The sequence below is a fragment of the Trichoplax adhaerens genome, genomic scaffold (genome assembly GCF_000150275.1).
Source record: "Trichoplax adhaerens TRIADscaffold_9 genomic scaffold, whole genome shotgun sequence".
In the NCBI taxonomy this organism is placed as follows: Eukaryota; Metazoa; Placozoa; class Uniplacotomia; order Trichoplacea; family Trichoplacidae; genus Trichoplax; species Trichoplax adhaerens.
Window position 1 is genome coordinate 2970851 of NW_002060951.1, and position 19498 is coordinate 2990348.

Consider the following 19498-nt stretch of genomic DNA (forward strand, 5'->3'; position numbering starts at 1 on the left):
AGGGAGCGGGCTATACTATAAAGTATAATACTCAAAACATTTTAAGCGTACAGTAGAGATGATCGAAAGAAAGAAACAGCTATGGTTTAAAAAGACTTTTTACACTTTTTAAACCTCAGTTCCCTTTGTAAAACGGTACCGTGTATGGTGTATCACTACGGTACTATACAGTACAGTCGGCTTGTACGATAAACTGTACTGTATATCAGCCATACAGTACTGTACCGTACATTACAGTATTTCAATGTAAAGTACCGTGTAGTACTATACTGTACAGTAGAGTACTGTACTGTACAGTTACAATGTCAGTATAGTACATACAGTACTGTACAGTACAGGACAGATATGATACAGTACAGTAATGCAAAAATGATTGCATAACTTTTGCTACTGATCAGCTGGATCAGATGTAAAAGCTACTACATTACAGTACAATAGATTAAAAGTACTGTGCATAAACTGCGCACTCTCTTTTTCTTTAGTACAAAACAGTAGTCCTTGACTGTACAATACAGTACTGTACAGTACAGTACAGTACGTACAGTATGTAGAACTCCGAACAGAACGTTATAAAAACACATTTAAAATTGTATTGATCGTAATTATGTTCTTTGTAGTTACAGCACATTTATTACATCTTAATAAATGTTCTTTTTCTTTTCGTAATTACTATTTTTTTCACTTGCTATTTAAGCAACGTATGAGTTTATATCATCTACTGCATACCTTTAATAGCATGGAATAATATATGCATATAGTAATTAATAAATTTATCATCGATACTGTAGGCGTAGTTAAAACGATAACGTGTATCAAGTTACTACTGTATCAATACTCAACAGCCAGCCGATAGCATTCCTTATGGCCTCTCTTAAATTGGATCGAGAATTTTTTATATCTATAACCAGACCACCGGAGATTAGAAATGATGACGTGAGTTTGCTACTAATCTATCCGTCACTAGTTTAATTTCAATAATTTTGAATATCCTGTCATTATTTTTCATTTGTTGCGTTTTAAGTAGTACATTATGTGAAATTACACTATACAGTACTAAGAGAATTGATGTGCCGTATTATTTAATATTCAATCGTTTCAGGATATAGATCGCATTTCTTCCAGTCTTTCAAGTTTAGATGTCCTAAAACGTTATCCCCGCCTTACCTTGAGGTCCTAAAGCCACTTATTACTGATTATTGAATTTTGTGGTTTACGTATAAATTTTAGCTATTATATTTATTGATACGCGTATAGGACATTTTATTAATTTGAACTTTTATCTATACTGTACTGTATCATTATGTGCATTATGTACTGCTTTCGTCGTTGTGCTTACGCGTATTTCTCTTTTATTTCTTGAATTCGCACTCTAGATCGATGTGTGAAACTATGAGATATGAAATTCACCAAGCCAATTACGTTTTATACAGGTAGGGTAGTTGTACGAGTGATTAATGCTTTAAGTTGGCTTTGAGGCCTATGCCTAGCTTTGAACCTAAATACTTTGATTTGCGGTACATTTTGCTACTGTATAAATTTTTGAATACCTACTTTAATTTCTGCTTTACAAGAGAAAACAGTGTTTGCGACTGTTGGTACATACTGTTGTCTGGATCTGTTTACATTAACGGCTCTATGTATCTCCCCGGAATGAGGTAGATATCTTAATACGTGTATAGCGTTAATCTTGGCTGTTTTTAATCAGATTTGAAATCAGAATATGTGATCGATTTATAAAATTATTCAGTTTTGGAAAAATCGCCGAAAATACACGAGGGAAACGTGGCACTCAATGCATCACGTTGGAACAATCAGAATTGTTGGTTATTGTAAGTCTTTGCGATATTTGTACTGTAGAGCTATCTCCTAGTGTTGAAATCAATGATCTATATTACGCAATTCTGTTGCCTATGAATCTATTTATGTTATAGGTAGATTTTTCAGATGTCAGTTTATTATTACCTGAAAAGTACTTCGTCATGCCTCCTTATCAGAATGCAAATGAAATTTCAGGAGAGGTACGTTGCAATCAATGCGAGTCTACTACGTATACGACATTTACACAGTATATAAACATTCTTATTTATTATTCTATGCAGAAAACTATTGTAAGTCCAAATAATTTTCGACTGTCACCTATTAAGCAGCCTAATATAAATTATGAGTCCAGCCAGAATGATTACTATGATGAATATGATTCTCTAAGTGGAATATCAAGTATGTACAGCGGAGTACGCGTATATCTTATGATTTTCTAAGACAAGCAAAGATCTGAAATTAATCTAACAATACTTATTCTATTGACTTTTTCCGATTGCAGGTTTGTCGAGGGAACTCAACGGTATTTCTAGAGTAGTGAAAGTAGTTACTTTGTACTATTGATAGCTTGTGGCTCAACTAATTTTAATATTAACTCATGCATGCATACATATAAACCCCTTTAATTTTAGATTCTGATGGAGATGAAGATCTTTTGCAATCAACTGAAGTTTGTATCCTGCAATATTCTGATATTTTTTTGGAAAAATTACTAAGATATCCTCTAATTTAAGCGTAATGGGAAAATAAATTGCAATCGAAGAATTAAGTACTATATTAATGAATTTTCTGCAGTCGTTGAGTGGTAGTCAAGATTATGTGAGGGATATTTTGGAAAAAAAACCTGTAGAAAGAACAAATGCCGATCTTGATATCCTACAGGAGTTTTTGCAGCGTTTCAAGGTTTTATCGAAATAAATTTTTAGTATTTAGAATTAAATTTTTACTTCATATTCCCTCTATTCTTGTATTAACAGGCATTTGCTAGCATGCCACAGCTAATTTTAAGAGATATGTGTGCTGTCATGTACTTTGCTGTTGTTGACAAGGCAGGGACGATCGTTCTGAAGGATAAAGAAAAGGTACGTTTATTAATTTAGATTCAGTTTATAATAGTAGATGATTAGAAACCTGATCTGCGTAAAACTTTTCGTTACTAAACAGCTGGATTCTTGGTCAGTAATACTTAACGGATCGGTGACTGTTCAAAGGAATGGAAATGATTCATTTGTAATGAACGCTGGAGACAGGTAATTGGCCATTTACCTTTATATCTTTTGATTATATTAAATTATGCATTGATTTCGAAGCGTCTATAACTACAGTAATTATAGCTCTTTAATGAATTTGATGGTAGTTTCGGCGTAGAACCTGTGACTTATGACATGTTCCATGACGGCATAATGCTTACGCGAAAAGACGATTGTCAGGTATTTGTAAATGCAGTAGATACATTCTATGCCATTTTGTTCGCCGTCTACAGGCTTGAACTCAGAAGGATATTGTTCTACTTGCATGACTCTTGTGATTTGATTGTTTTTTTAATCTATCATCTTGATACTGAGAATACTATATCATATTATAAAATTTTATAATAGTTTGTTTGCATTGAACAAGAGAAGTATTGGAAGATAATAAGCAAGAAAGAAGAAAATATTCAAAGAATTGAAGAGAACGGGGTACTAGTAACGGTTGCTGAGCTTCGTCTAACTGAAAATGGGAGTCATAAGGATTGGATTATTTTAAGAGTAAGTAAATACTAAGCTATTCTACAGATCAGACGGCAGTGCGTTATTTACCGGGAAGTGATCATTGAAACCGTCTTTAATTTTGTAGGCTACTCCCAAAAAGCTTTTAGAACACTTGATTGCTGATCATTCGTGTTTAGAAGAGACTTACATTGAAGACTATTTATTGACATATCGAACTTTCAATCAAGAGGCGTCTGGGATTTTTAGCAATTTATTTGAATGGTTCAAAGATAAGACTCTCCATGATAAGGTTATTGATAACTATGAAACGTAAATTTTGAAATAGAAATTGTTACTGATTACAGTGCTGTTGATTTACTATTGCATTGTAATCTATATTAGGTTGTTAAAATTGTTATCAAATGGCTGGAATATGTCCATGAAGACTTTGATCGAAATATTATGTTGCAAAAGTATCTTGAAAATTTCACAAAGCAGGTTGAATCACAGGTATTATATATTAAAGATCTATATAGTGATAATGATTAACCGTAATGTCACTATCTTACTCTTCCCATGCGCATGTATTAACAGAACTTATTTGGACTATTACGACAACTGGAGAATGTAATTGTTTCTAAAGCTCATTTTCGGACCATTGTGTTTGTAAGTACAATAATTTCAGTATGAAACAGGCCCAAATACATTATATGCAAAATAATTGCCACTTCAGGACCGGTTATCCAAGGATAAGCCTCCTGGATTTAGTGTAATGGGTGGGAAAGAATTTGCAACGGGATTATTTGTTTCTAATGTAAGTGCTTTTCTCTTTCATACTTATTATTATAATTATCTACGTGGTACATTTATAAACATTTTCATGTTCTCTATTCTTTCGTTATTTATTTAATAATTAAATTAAAGGTTGAGCCTTATTCAAAAGCAGACGAACTTGGACTCAAAATCGGTGATCAGGTTCGTGATCTACGAAATACTTTTGAAAATCATAGTTGCTTTATTAAATATTGTTTAATTTATAGCTTTTAGAAATAAATGGCCAGCGATTAACAAATTTGCCTTTGATGAAGGTAGGATAATTTTAAAAGAATTTTGACGAAGATTTGACTACTTTGTGGTTAATCACAATGCAGTGCAGTTGCTAAACTAAACTTTATGGTAAATTAATTTGTTATTTGCTCAAATGTATCTCTTCTAGGCTATGGAAATCATAAATAAGAGCTCACATCTGACTTTGAATGTCAAGTACTGCATCACCGGTACGCTTAAAACTATTTAATACTGCAGGTACTTTGCAATAACTATCTATTGTCATTTGGTCAGGTCTAAAGGAAGCAGTAAACTGTAGTGTTACTTCGGAGCGATTAAATATAGCTCCTGGCTCGGTAAGCTATCATTAATTAACTGTCAATTAAATACTAGTATAACAGTAGTATCTCAATGCTAAAATTTAATGAATGGCGTTACTTGGCTTTATGTATTGCACATGAATTGTTAGTGCTATGTTTGATAAGGAGAGCAGAAAGGTTGAGTGAATATTAGATCGCGATCTTTTCACACTTATTACTCTTTCTACACAGTTTCCGAATTTACTTTCGGGTGTAGGAGTTTAATTCTTTAATACCCAATTTAAGTCTTTGATTGAATATTGCTTTATACTACTTTTATTATATTTTTTATGTTCTATAGCTTCTGTACATTTATGATTTGACTGCCTTAACTGTAGTTAGAACTAAATTAAGTTTTTTTAAAGGCGCTGCCGTATTCCGAAATCGCTAGAAACTTTGATCAAGAATGTATTGGATCGTATGAAAAATCAATTACTGGTAAGACGATAGTGGTATCAAATCCTGGAACTTGCAATCTAGAACTTTTTAACTGGTATTTCCTTGTCTTCGAATTTTGAGCGGCGTCAATTTGTTTTCAAACAGGCACTGTAGCCGCTGAAGTCCCCGGTAATCCATTGAATACTGGCAAGAAAGTTTCTAGTAAAAAGGTACTGCTTTACGCTATTTACAAACATTGAATTATATAATACAAAGGTAACAACTAATAAAATAGTCCAACCAGGTAATTACCGGTAAGCAATCTTCAAGCACAAAATTTATGAAAGCAATTCAGAAATTGAATGTTTTAGCTGGAAAGCATAGGTAACTTATGCTGATAGGATAATTTTTTCAGTAAATAAAACCATAATCGATCAATAACAAATACCCATTACGTAGCATGGATAGTTCTGGTAAGGATTCGGAAGATCAAGATAGCAGTAAAAGGACTTCAAATGTGTCGGTGGCTTCTCCAAGCGATGCAGATAGTTTGCCAAGTCGTGATAGTGACTCACACGGTGATCAAGTTTTAAAAATTTATCGGGCAGATCAGTCATTTAGATACCTAATGATTTCGAAGGTAGGATTACGCATATTTGATATTGGATAAAAAATGCTTTTTGCAGTATTCCGATAACAGAACTTTTGTTTCGTTAAACAAGACACATACAGTTGCCATGGTCGTCAAGCTTGCAGTTGAAAGTTTTGGATTGAATGTTTCTTTGGAGTAAGTCTAAATGCCAACTAATTTTAATAAACGAAACCGCTTTTAAACGATATCTTTCTACAAAATAGGAATTGTGCGTTGTTCGATGTAACTGTAGCTGAATCAGAGTTTATACGACAGAGAAGGCTTCCAGATTCAATGACAGATTTAGCAAATAAGATATCGTTAAATGGCAGGTAATATGTTTGTTTTTATGTGTATAGATTGCTAATAGGAGTAGAAAATAACATGTTATCTTAACCTCCAATTGTTATGTAGGTACTATTTAAGAGATAATTATACTACAGAAAGTCTGTTATCGCCTGAAGCTGCAGCGGTAACTTGGAAAACATGATTTTATTTATTTGTCTCAAAGTAATGGCTTATGATGACGAAATTTTCTAATTGCTACAGGAGTTGGTGAAAGAAGTTAATGTTTGCTTTTTACAGCTACAGTCTGAAGTTCTAGCCCATGAAATAACCCTTAGAGTGAGTTAATAGCTAGATACCGTGTTGCTTATCTATAATTGAATTATCAATTAGGAACAATTCTTATATTTATATTAATGCCGGAAGGATTTAGAACTGCTAAGTAGTATTTGCCCTAGCGAATACATTGCTGATATTTTCAAACTGAATAAAGAAGATTATTTTGCTGTCCCAAATCTCAGAAAGTTCACGGAGGTAGAATACGTGTATCATAAAAATTTTAAGTATATGTCATAGCGAAGTTGTATTAGTTGATATTATTTTTTGCCGAATTAAATTTACAAATGTGACTAGATTGCAAATCAGGAGATGTTCTGGGTAGTTACTGAAGTTCTATCCGAAGTCAATGTTACGAAAAGGATGAAGGTCATCAAAAGATTTATTAAGATTGCGCGTAAGTTTTGCACGTTTTTCGAATACCTTGTAAGGTTGTACTGTATTTCAAGGACGACAATGCATTGCTTTAGGTTTCTGTAGAGAATATAAAAACTTCAACACCCTCTTTGCCGTTTTGAGGTGAGATATTAATGAAGTTCATTTTGCTATTCGATGCTAAATCTAAAAAAATCTTCGATTTTGAAGTGGATTGAGTCATGGATCAGTCTCAAGGCTTAAAAATACTTGGGATCGGCTGCCTAGCAAATACTTAAAAATTTTTGAAGTAAGCCTGATTCGCTGGAATCTGATAGCCCCGACTTCGTTTGTACGATATGCACAAATGCATAATGTATTATTAATGTTCATATAGGATATGAAAGGCTTGATGGATCCATCAAGAAATATGTCCAAGTATAGAAACCTTGTTAGCAGTGTCTATTGTCCTATTATTCCATTTTTTCCGGTTGTGCTGAAAGATCTATCGTTTTTACATCTTGGAAATGAAAGTGTAATCGATGGTTTGGTAAGAATTATTACTATATCCTCAAGTTTTATTCATTGCTTAATACAACAATTTCTTTAGGTAAACTTTGAGAAACTGAGGATGATATCAAAAGAGATAAGATATATTAGACATCACTATATCGGCTCATTTGTTAGTATGACCTATAAAAATTATAAAATACGCGATATTTCATTGGTAATTACTTAACTGTATTAATTCATAACTTTTTCTATATAGCAGAGTGCAAGTTCACATAGCGATCATATCACTAATAGTCTAAATATGAGTAGCAATATTTCCATGCAGGGCGGTATAAGACGTTGGGGAAAGAAGCAGCCGTCCGTCATGAATCCAAAGAGACTGCATGAAGAGGTAAAGGAATTTTCGGTGTCACTATGCTAATTCATGGTATAAGAGACTTTTCATCTTATATAGAACTTAATGGTTCGGCGCGTTCGTAAATACTTAGAAGAAGCAAAAATAGTAACAGATGAAGATCAGCTCGACATGATGTCTTGTGCTTGCGAACCTATCTCAAATCCGAGTAAATTAGCATGATTACCTAGAATACAGTACATAGTCAGTTTGCATTGTATTTAGACATAATCAGTGATAGTTCGATAATTTATTTAAGTTTAATGATTTTGATCCCTACAGTCATAAGCATAGAAGGTTGATATTAATATCTGGAGTAATACGGTACATATTGAATAAAAATAGGTAGTGGTTTAATGCCTAGCCAACCGAAACGTAGATTGACAATTGCAAGCCTGCAAGGTTCGCCATATAATGGTAGAAGAAATAGCGACAAGACTGAAGGTAGGGATCCTTAAACTCAGCACTTTATTCTGCATTGTATGTAAGGTATTAATTCTGTCTTTTGTACCGTTAAAACTTTAGATTCCTTACCACAGATCCGTAGAAAGCTATCAGGTAGTTCACATGTACAGAACATTCTATTTTCTACCACTTATTTTGCGATGATGTGTGAGTTCCAGCTTTCTGAAATTATTTGATTTATATAACTAATGAATTTATATACGATTGTCAAGAAGTCACGCTCATTGGTAATAGAAAAGCTGATATTTCTTCACAAGATTTTGGCTCAGATAGCTCTGAAGATGATTCGATACAAGGTTTTCATTTATGTCAGCATATTGATCCAAGCTTATCAGATGTTGTTGGAAAAGGTCATAGTTTATTCGATTTTGTATCACATGAGTGATGTGCTTAATTAAGGCTGTGTTATAAATATGGAATTAGCATGTGTAATGATTTAAATTCTGGGATAATAGCAAATCCAGCCAAAGCTGTAGATCTGAAATCGTACGAAAGATATCCATCCATACGTAGGGCTCTAACTGTTGGTATGTAAAGTTTAATGTTCAATCGCAAGCTACTTTCTGATGCTATAATACATAGGAGTTGCTACAATTTAAGCTATTTAAATAAGCTGTTAAACTGAAAAATGTGCCGGTGATCGTTGCGTAGGCCAGTTTTGGATATGTTTGAGATAGTATTACTTTTTCTAACAGGTTGTAAGATAAGATAATTCCTTTTTGTGTGAAGAAGTTTACGATGTAGGTTTACAGCATGAGCAGTGCATGGCTAATCTCCAGCGTATATTGTGTTAGTAGACATTGCACAATCCATTAACCTACCCCAATAATTTCTAGTCAATACATTTTATGCGATAGTTTGTGGAATTTAGTATGCTTTACATGTACTTTAGTTAAGTAGGCTATTATTTTAAACGATTTTGTTTGTAATAATATTGCTTGGATACCAAATAGATTCTACTTCAACAAGTCTTCGATCAGATGCAGGAGTAATTGGAGGTATGCTAGTTATCTATTACAATTTTAAACATTTACTACAATGAGTTCGTTAACGGAAGATTGATACTTAGGCAATGTAAAGGCGGTGGCTAGAAAAGCGACAATTCCTTTAGCGACCGGTATATTTTGTTTTTCGACATAACATTATTTAGATTTTTACTTCATATTCTTACTCTTACGAAAAATTTGTCTTTCATTTATTAAATTATAGATGAAGATGAAGCTTCTGCGGTCTAATTAATGTCGTTGCAATAGAAGATACAAAAGATTGAGAGAATCAAATAATTGCTTAGGCGTATCTGAGCATACAGAGAATTTAGGTATCTGTTTGACTTATCCAAAAGTTCGTTTTCGAAAAACATAACTTTGCAATATTTATAAATAAAGCTATGCAAATATTGTATATCTTGAAAATATAAGTAATAATAAGTTTTGCGAGCATTGAGAGTGTGCTTTGATATTGATTCATAGTGAATTGTAAATGAATTTTTTCCAAAGTAATTATACAGATGTAATAATAGAGAGGGTTACTGCGATATTTATTGAAGTATATCCATATACGTATGTCATGAAATTTCTATAAATTTGTATAAGGAAGTACAGTAGCCATGACATCTATTTGTTCATAATTGTTTAAATTCGGATGAAGCATAATCGGAACTGTTGGTGCTCGTATGCTTAATGTAAAAAAAGAATATACAGAAAAATTAAATTATATATCCTATATACGCTTGTGTATTATGTATAGCTATGTCAGAATACTGTCCTCGCAACTACAAAATGTGAATACTACAGTACTATACTGTATGTAATGTATGTATTGATACAATTTGCTAATCATTAAAGGAGAATATGGGGGTAATTGTATAATTGCATCCTAATTGTTCCCTGTGTTGTAAATTTAGCCTAATGGTATATATAGGTTATACATACGCGTATATGTTGTATGGTCGTTAATGGGTTTTCCCAATAAAGTACTTTTATATCTTGCAAGTCAACACCTAATACAGTATTAGGGAGTGCTGGACGTAACATTTTGTATTGTTCGAACATACGGCAGTATTGTTGGTATGTGTAATACAGAACGGATTAATTAAACAAAGCCTAAAATTGTGACAAGGACTTAGTGTATTTATTATACCAGGAATCTCGTCTTTCGTATTTTATTGAAATGTACATATGTCTTGCACAAAATAGCAGTATGCAGTAGTATTTCATGCTAAAATATCGGTCAAAGTTCAGAGTGATATTTGACTCCGATGCAATCCACTATACCTAATATCGAAACCGGCCTGCTGAATCACCTTTGCTATTAGGGTATTATTATTATTCTGTATTTAAGTACAAATTCTTATGAGATGTTTCTAAGACTTGCTTTTCGATGTGAATGGAAAATATTGACTATCGTAATTTCATCAAGTTTCTATTTCAAATAAAACGTCAGAACACTAAGTAAATGCACCAGCCCCCCTCTATTGCTGTCGCAGTCCGTTAGTAGTTTGAAATCTCATGAAATAATACCCTATAAGTATACTGATACTTGTACAAATTTATGGGAATGTTCAACCTAGGGTAAGGAAGGTAAAAATGACGGCCTTAAAGCAAAATATAAAAATATTAGCAAAGCGTACACCTACTGTACGTTCACCTTTCATATAAATACCAAACAATCCAGCAATCCAACAACGATGTTCATAAGGGATAGAAAAATTTATAGACTTAAGGCTACCCGATTTCTTACCAATTTTATAATATTGTGAAGATTAATACGTGAAGTGGTCGCAATTACTCTTACCAAGTTTCCAATATATTAGTATGGTGTATGTCCGTAATTAATATGAAGTGCATGTTAAGGCTATGGCTATTCTGAGTTGGAATGGGTTCATGAGACTACGTAACAGGAAATAAATTAGCTATTTCATTTTAATGAATTTTAATAATAGTAAATCACAGGTAAAGAGATTTCGCTGAGTGAGTGATCTTTATTGACCGTTTAGCATTCGTAGATCAACAGTTTTCAGCTTGCTTACTTATTGGAGGTTAATGAATGTAGCGCAATGTATGACAATTCCTATTTACATCACTAGTGAGGCCAATCTTATATACTATGAGATCAAAACCAGAATCATATTGGCAAATAATTAAGCAATAAATGAAGTGTATAGATACTACTAATGCTATCTATGGGATTTAAGTTTTCTGTGCCAGCATTATAAATTATAGAGTAAAGAGTTATTATAGCGACGTATGTATTGGCTGTATGAAATCATTATAAGTTTAAAAGTATCAGTAAACTTCATATTACTGAATGTAGTGGAAGTTCTGGGTTCAAAAATAAAAATAATTTATATGAACACCATTTCATGGATCTGAAAGGTTGATAACCCAACTACAGAAGTTAAATTTAATCTGCTGTTTTCCTAGGAATCAAATAAATCATAAATCAAACGTCAATTAGGTAACCTTAAAGTATGCAAATGATTTATAATTCATTACGATATGGTTGCAAATCCTCTATAACCATTACAGAGATTTTGCGATAGTTGTTTATTAATGATTAACGTTATACTCAGGGAATATGATTTACTCGTGTATATGACGCACAATTTTCAATAAAACATTAACGATATTTCGCATCCGTTTCCGATATATGCTAAATTCTTAAAGAATCAGTAGCTTCATCATTCAAGATCTTAGCAAGAAGCCGATCCATCTTAAGATTTTTTTTGGTTAGGCAGAGTATGTAGGTATTGATTCGATCAATCTATAATACAGCGAACTTTAATCAGTTATATTCGTACGTATAGTGAATTTTAATGACGCTATATATGGACATTTATAACAGCTAACAAATGCTAAACGCATTACGGTACAGTAGGACTTGCCTCAAATCGCAAATATTTCTGCTTCTCGATATTATAAACCTTCTTGCACAAATACAAATATTAGCAGATATGCGGAATAAATCTATATATTAATATAACTGCATTTAATTACCTGTTGTGATCGATCTCTTGATGAAGCAGGAGCATCATAAAGCTCTTCCAGTTGCAACTGAAGTGATGATCGCTGCATATTTATTTAAATAGAAGATTTTTATCATACATAAAACCGCATCCTTAAGTATGCTAAAACATAAGAGTACTTGGATACCCAGATGCAGTACCGTAAGTCGATGGCGATCCAATTGCTGCACCTAAAATAATACCACCTGTTTAGCGAATGTCATCGAAATGCTTTATAGTGTATAATTAATATACAATGGGTAATTTATCTCTAAGTAAAGTAGCGATTATAGCGCAATTTCAAATTCAATCGTGTTAGAGCTGTTACCAAATACAGTACTGACGTTTACAGTGAGTAATACATCTTCACACAAACATATGTCGGTGTAAAATTTCAAGAAGTAATTTTGCTCCAACTAGCCTAAACTTACGGTGCTGAGGGTACTTGATATGATCGGGAGCATCGGCCTGACAAACTTCTTACTGGAAAATACGCAATACGGTGATAGTATTCTCAATTATAATTATCTAACTTATTTTGGTAATCTAGTAATTCTGAATCAGTACCTGTTACCGACACCGCCCAGTAAGGGTGGCGAGGAATATCGTGCAGCGATAACATTAACAGATAACAACCACTGTTCCAATTCTAATTCGTTTCTGTGTTGAATATCCAGATGCATTTTTACTGTAATATACTGGTGCTCAGAAGAGATAAAGCACTGGCTGAGCTGCTACATCGATAATTTTATATTTATGCTTGACTTACGCGGCTTCAAATAGAAATGTCTTCCAGTCGGAAGTAGTCAGTTTGAATATATTATCCCTTTTATGACCTTTATAATCGGAACATCTAAGAGCATAGGCATGAAGTAGGCTAATAGAATCTGCTTCATTTGAGCCAATTTCCGTCGTTGAGTAGTTCTGTGTACAGTATAGGTCCAGTCAATATGTATCTAATGAGGTTTACAGTTGTTCTAGGTGTAATTAATCTAACTTCTAATCGTATTGTCCGTTAGGAACATACTGAGCAATGGTAAGGAACAAAATTTGGGTAGCATTCTAATTAGAGCTGCCTAACTACCACGATAACTACCGATTACGTTTTAATTAAATTTTCTCCGTTTTGTTGCATATATTGTGCAATCTCCTTATTCGGTAATATTATATTACTTAAAAGAGACGTTAAGGTTGAATTTACAACATAGCCTAGTCTGACCTTCAAAATATACAACGTAGTTCCGCGTAAACTCAGATATCTTTGTTTCCATTTTCTTCCTTTTAATTTACCTATTCAAGATACAAAATATGGTTTCGTGCCATTATTATTTTAGCTAACTGTGATGGAGGGTTCGGAGAGTCAGTGGATGTAGCTTTAGTAGCCATTCACAGAATTACACGAGGGGTTTTATTAGAAATCGGATACTTCATTGTAGATAGTAACTGGGTACAGTGTGATAGTTACTGCTAGATTAGTGGTAAGCTGTTGTAAAGTACTGTGCGTAGATACTAACACTAACAAGTGCAACTAACAAATCTGAAACAGAAATCATCGGTATTAATAGCCTTTGAAACAGAATACTTGTAGACAACAGGATTGTAGAATTAGATACGATATATATCATAATAAACAACATAGCAAATAATTGTAGGAAATAGCGAAGACTGTAGGTGTTATAAATAACTAAACATAGCAAAATATATTTGAGTATAGCCAAAATAGACTGTAAAGATATCTATATTAAGAATAATTATTAAATGCCTGTATTTAAGAATACTAGTCCATGCAATTTGTATAAACAGAATATACCAAAGGCTACTGAAGAAGGAACACTGTACCACTGCTTGTACTGTACACTGAGTATACAGTCCATAACCGACATTTCAAAAGTGCTAAGATTAGTGCGGTACCTGCAGTATGACATCCAATAGCTATATTAAGATTTTAGGGAAGAATCACAATGGTAAGGACTTTCTAGCATTACGAAGGCTTACCGTAGATTCTGAAGACACCCTACGGTATAATTTGCCGTCGAAAGTATAAAAGCCGAGAGTTTTTAAGAAGGGAGGTTTTGGGATGTTAGGAAGGCTTACTGTAGATTCTGTAGACACTTTACGGTCTAATCTGCCGTCGAAAATTTAGAAGCCGAGTTTTCAAGGAGGGAGATTTTAGGATGTTAGGAAGGCTTACTGTAGATTCAGCAGACACCTTACGGTATAATCTGCTGTCGAGGGTATAAAAAGCCGAGAGTTTTTGAGGGAAGGGGGGTTTGGAGTGTTAATAATCTGCCTTCGAGGGTATAAAAAGCCGAGAGTTTTCAAGGGAGGGAGGCTTTGGGATGTTAAGAGCTACAGTGCCATCTAAATACACTACACTAACAGTAAGTCACATTTTGAGGCCGAAAGCATTGCATATTTTAACTTACTTCGCCTTCTTCCATCAGTGCTTTCAGTAAATTTGCATCTTAATTGTCCTTCCTTAAATGTAATATTGCCGATAGCCTATGGGTATTAAATATATGCACTTATGAAAACGCAACTCAAGTGCAGCATATTTAGAAGTTTCAAAGACATCATAAAATATCAGACCATATCCGGTTTCGCCGGTGCTACTGTATCGTCAATGCCCAGTACATCTGCTATATTGTCTTTATTCCTGTTATATGATTAATACTATTTAGTTCTTACATTAGTGATTAAATTACTTCGAATTAACTTACAATGCCCATTCCAACTTGCTTTCTTTAACGGAATAGTATAATTCCTATTGTGAAACTAATATGTCAGTATGTAATCCAATATCCTACTGTTATGTGGTAAGCAAGCATTTTAAATATTCATAAAACCAATTTTGCTTGGACTAATGTAAGCGTACATAGTTGCACAAAATTTACATCTTTCTTACATATTTAAGTCTTACCTTAAGAATGTCTCTACCTAAGCTAGAATTTTTTTTCGGTACAGGTAAATTCTTCACAAAATCGTTAAACGTCATTTTCTTACCAATATTCTATACAAAAATAATTCCAAAATCTTGCAAAATAGGATCACAATGATAAAGTTCGCACAAAAGACTGTTCAAAACTATTTAACCCTTAAGATTCCATAACTATTTCGAAATGTACAAGTTGCTTACCTCTCCATGAAGATCGGAGTTTAACAACATCAACGCACAAGCAATGGTATGAACTTGATCTGTAGAGAATATAAGACATTCCATGATTTCAAGTAGAAAACTAGTCTTATTTCGAATTGATAGCCGAACCATTGTTTACGAACATTTCTTATACATTATTTTATTATACAACTTGTATATTTATATTAAAAACACTATAACCTTCAGAATCGAAAACGGTCGGATTATCTTCGTAATAACGTCGTGAAAAATGTTGCAAAACTCGTTCCCGATCTTGTGTTTCTCCAGTAATTGTCATTCTTTTTAATAAAGATCTTAGATCGGACAAAATTTAAATATTAGCAATTTAATTTGTAAAAAAAGTTTTTCAAAGGACTAACCTCAGACTATTATCTATGCGCTCTCCTTTGAAGTTGTAAAGCCCCAGATACGCCGAGCCAAGTTTGCGTGCATATTCAGATCTAGAAGGAATACAGTATATGTATGTATGTATGATAAAATTCTGTATAAGGACTATGTAAAAGCAATGCCGATATTTGACTCTTATGTGATATTAATATAACTAGATCTACAAGTATTTACAGTCAGCATTAGTAATGGATATACGTATGGTCGGGGCCATAGGTGCTTACTTTCCATTAATATTCTTGGCAATATCGTTGACATCATAACCGTCAAGATTGTACATTTTTTGAGCAAGATCGTCAACGTAACTGTCAACAGGTGCACCTTTCAGGATAGAAGTATTAGATTCGCATGATAGTTTATCTATTTTAGTATTGTCAGCGGTAGTAATCCTGTGATATTCTGTTGTATCATAGGCATTGTTCAATATAATCTCCTTCAAATGACTAGGGTTGCCTTGGCCTTCACATGGGTTATTACATATGTGATTTAAACTCGAATCTCGAAGACTTCGGCGAACAATTGTCCTGTTCTTCAGTGACGCAGCTGACGTGGTCTTTTTTATGCCAGAAACCTTAATCCAGACTAGATCGCCGTCTTTACTACAAGCTCTTCCGTAATTATTGAAATCACTACCGGAATTTTCCATAGACAGTCCACTATCGACCGATACGATTTGTTTCGAATAAATATCGCGGCTTAAGCTATCTAATCTATTATTTTGCATCACAGGATCTTGCATAAATTTTGAAATATTTTTCCCAGAATTATTTACTCTACCGCTCTTTGAGTCAGATTCACATTCGATTTGGTTTCCCACATTAGGTTTCACACATTCTTCGGCGAAATCAATGGTCCAGTCTAATGTGTTATCTACATCTAAATTAAAGTTATTAGTCTTTCTACTTCCCTTAACGATATTTTGAGGCAAAGTTACTAGCTCAGGTACGCACATACATTTTTGTGGACTTGTATAGCTTTCGTGTAAGCTATTTGATGTTTTGTTTTGGAGTTGATTATTTGTCGAGACAACAGAAGTGTCAATTGTAGAAATCTGAGATATATGTTTCTGAGCTTCTTTATCTGTAAATCCGGATTCAGAACCAGATTGCAAAGATGATAGTAAAATACTATCGCTTGGAGTATTTTGACCCATATGTGAGGCATCTAGTTTTTAGAAAGATGCATGAGAAATTTATGTTCCATTAGCATGCCGCATTCTGTAGCCAATAAAACTAATTTCGTAAGCGCAACAAGCTTAGAAGCTGTTATACAACATGTGTCCATAAATTAATATTTTTCGTTTACCGTTGTTGGGTATGAGCTCCAAGTCCACTTTCTCATTGCAGTGTTTGATGTAAGATATTGCTAATAAATATCAGAAGAGGAATAGGTTTTAATTTCCATACTATTACAATACAAACATCAATATCATCGGTAATGCACATGTACGAGTGGAATATGTGCATTATAAACTTAGAGTTGGTCAGTAAAGCTAAATTGATTGGAACCATAATTGATCTTCCTAGACAGATATACCCGTACGTACCTTCACCTGTAAGCATTTCCGATACATCCTTACCGTTAATACTGACTACGATATCGCCGACACCAACCTACATTGCATATGTGCATATAATTGTTTCATAAGTCTGTAATTGTCAATAAATTCATTAATATATAAAGAAATGCGGTTATTTCGCGGTATCTATATCATGTAGTAAATTAGCAACACAAGGAATTATAGAAATTTCAAGTCAAACTCATAAATCAAGTGATTAATTATGATGTACAGTACAACTGTACGGTATACAGTAACTAAAGTCAACGTTTGGCAGGTGTAGATTTACTTTACTACATTAGAAATAAATTTACTTCTGTAATCTTCAGAACTTTAATACCGTACACTGCATTTTACGAGCTCGCAGTCAGCTAAACCAAGCTGATTTTGCTAACTGTATTTTGATTGCAGAAGGCTTTGTAAGATTATGAAGTGTAGACATAAACATGCTAACTGGCTCATTGTCAGATAAAACTGGAAACCGTTTCTAGATACTTCTTAGTGAGCGATGTAATTACTCTCAAGGGAAATTTTTTATTATTAGTTCATTAGTGATTTAACCGTAGTACTGTACAGTATATTGTCATATGATACAAATTACATAGCTCAGGGACTACACTCATTAAAAGCTTTCTGCGGATCAATGTTAATCCCTTCTGCAAACGAATAGCATAAGATGGACTAAAACCGTTGCATTGGTATAATTTATAGTAGAAGGACATCACGATAACATAATTTACAGTTGAATTAAATTTCGTGTCGTACTCTGCTACATTTAAAGTACAGTAATAGTGAATTAGGGCAGTGCGGCCATGTGCCTACGCTCACCCTCTTGTATGATAGGCTACTACGCTACAAAATATGACTTAACTTTGAACTTACAAATGAAGTCTTGAGATTTTTTAAGTCGTAATGTATATTAAATTAATCGAATTACAGTGCGTAGTTGATGGCATGCACCTTTCTAATTTGAGTACACGAGAAATTTATATATGTAGAAATTAATTCGTTAGAACTTATTGCAGTACTAGTGCAGTACAGTACTCTGTAGTTTCAGCAGAGTTGATAGCTCTGTAACATTGCAGCAATTTTTTCGTACAGTACATGAACAAAATGACAAGTAATGTAAATCAAATGGAACTATACAACTATATTAATAATTGTTGCGATAAATAAAAGGCAAAATACTTCACAGATTCATATTGACAGTTAAATGAATGCTGAAAGGTGTTTTGTTTGTTGAACTGTAGCTAGATAGTCGTAGTCTTGTAGATGCTAGTAACACTCATTATAAGTACTGCAGTCATTGCATCGCCAAAACTCTGAAGGCCTTGATACCCTCACGATAATTATTGATAAATAAAAAATAAGAATATACTGTACTATACTGTATATACTCGTACAGTATAATATAACCAGTGCGTACTGGCACTAATGTATTGAGGAATAACGAATGATATTTACATATTTAGAATATTTACAGTTAAATTATATTAACCTGGCCACTTTCTTTCGCAGGTCCTCCATCTAGCACCATACAAATTGCGAGTGGTCGACCCTTTCGCCTTATGACATTGAATCCGAATCCAATTCCTGGTTGTCGATACAATGTGATGAACTTTGTATCAACCATGCTATGTTGTTCAGACACTTTAAGTCTTTACTGCATTTTTCAGTTTGTAGGTGGCGGTAGCGGCCACGATAGAGAACCAAGGAATAAAGATTAATATGATCAATTACGAAAAAAATATGTACAGTACTGAGGGATCAACACGGGACAAGCTGCTAATATTTTCTAACTGTAAAGTTATTAATTATTAATCAACCTTAATAGCAGTGCCTGTTAATAGTGAATTAATTAAAATAAAATAAATAAATAAATTATGCAAAAGTAAAATACCAGTTAGTACAGTAATATGTGATCTGACCCTGTTACATAACACTGTACACTGTGTACAGTACGGTGCACACAGCCCTCAAATTATAGAAATGTCACTGACCTCCGTCCCCTCGTTGAGCTGTACTGTACAGTACCAGTACGTACTGTACAGTATTGTACTGTTCGTACTGTAACGTCAGATCGAGACTGTACTGTACTGTACAGTTCCTGCAGTATTGTACA

General features: G+C 33.6%; 2 protein-coding genes across 2 annotated transcripts; one reads left to right on the forward strand and one right to left on the reverse strand.

Annotated features, from left to right (window-relative positions):
* Positions 1-861: 861 nt before the first annotated feature.
* On the forward strand, positions 862-9506 carry TRIADDRAFT_59148 (uncharacterized protein; the record flags this gene model as incomplete). Its single annotated transcript, XM_002115005.1, has 40 exons — positions 862-933; positions 1100-1170; positions 1374-1430; positions 1748-1829; positions 1932-2018; positions 2100-2217; positions 2451-2488; positions 2614-2721; positions 2796-2900; positions 2983-3068; positions 3176-3248; positions 3417-3566; positions 3655-3819; positions 3912-4019; positions 4104-4175; positions 4243-4323; positions 4434-4484; positions 4550-4597; positions 4726-4786; positions 4851-4912; positions 5281-5353; positions 5459-5523; positions 5570-5607; positions 5753-5933; positions 5980-6080; positions 6149-6256; positions 6339-6396; positions 6474-6548; positions 6636-6743; positions 6843-6942; positions 7016-7064; positions 7131-7209; positions 7297-7449; positions 7669-7803; positions 7867-7975; positions 8152-8250; positions 8484-8621; positions 8727-8798; positions 9225-9269; positions 9481-9506. The coding sequence occupies 40 exons, from the start codon at positions 862-864 to the stop codon at positions 9504-9506; spliced, it is 3507 nt and encodes a 1168-aa protein (XP_002115041.1).
* Positions 9507-9846: 340 nt separating this feature from the next.
* Positions 9847-19009, reverse strand: TRIADDRAFT_59149 (uncharacterized protein; the record flags this gene model as incomplete). The annotated part of the gene is made up of 17 exons (XM_002115170.1): positions 9847-9946; positions 10545-10600; positions 10907-11005; positions 12267-12338; positions 12706-12757; positions 12842-12934; positions 13044-13198; positions 13494-13564; positions 14701-14776; positions 14963-15049; positions 15195-15284; positions 15411-15469; positions 15612-15724; positions 15791-15871; positions 16043-16982; positions 17365-17431; positions 18875-19009. The coding sequence occupies 17 exons, from the start codon at positions 19007-19009 to the stop codon at positions 9847-9849; spliced, it is 2346 nt and encodes a 781-aa protein (XP_002115206.1).
* Positions 19010-19498: the final 489 nt, after the last annotated feature.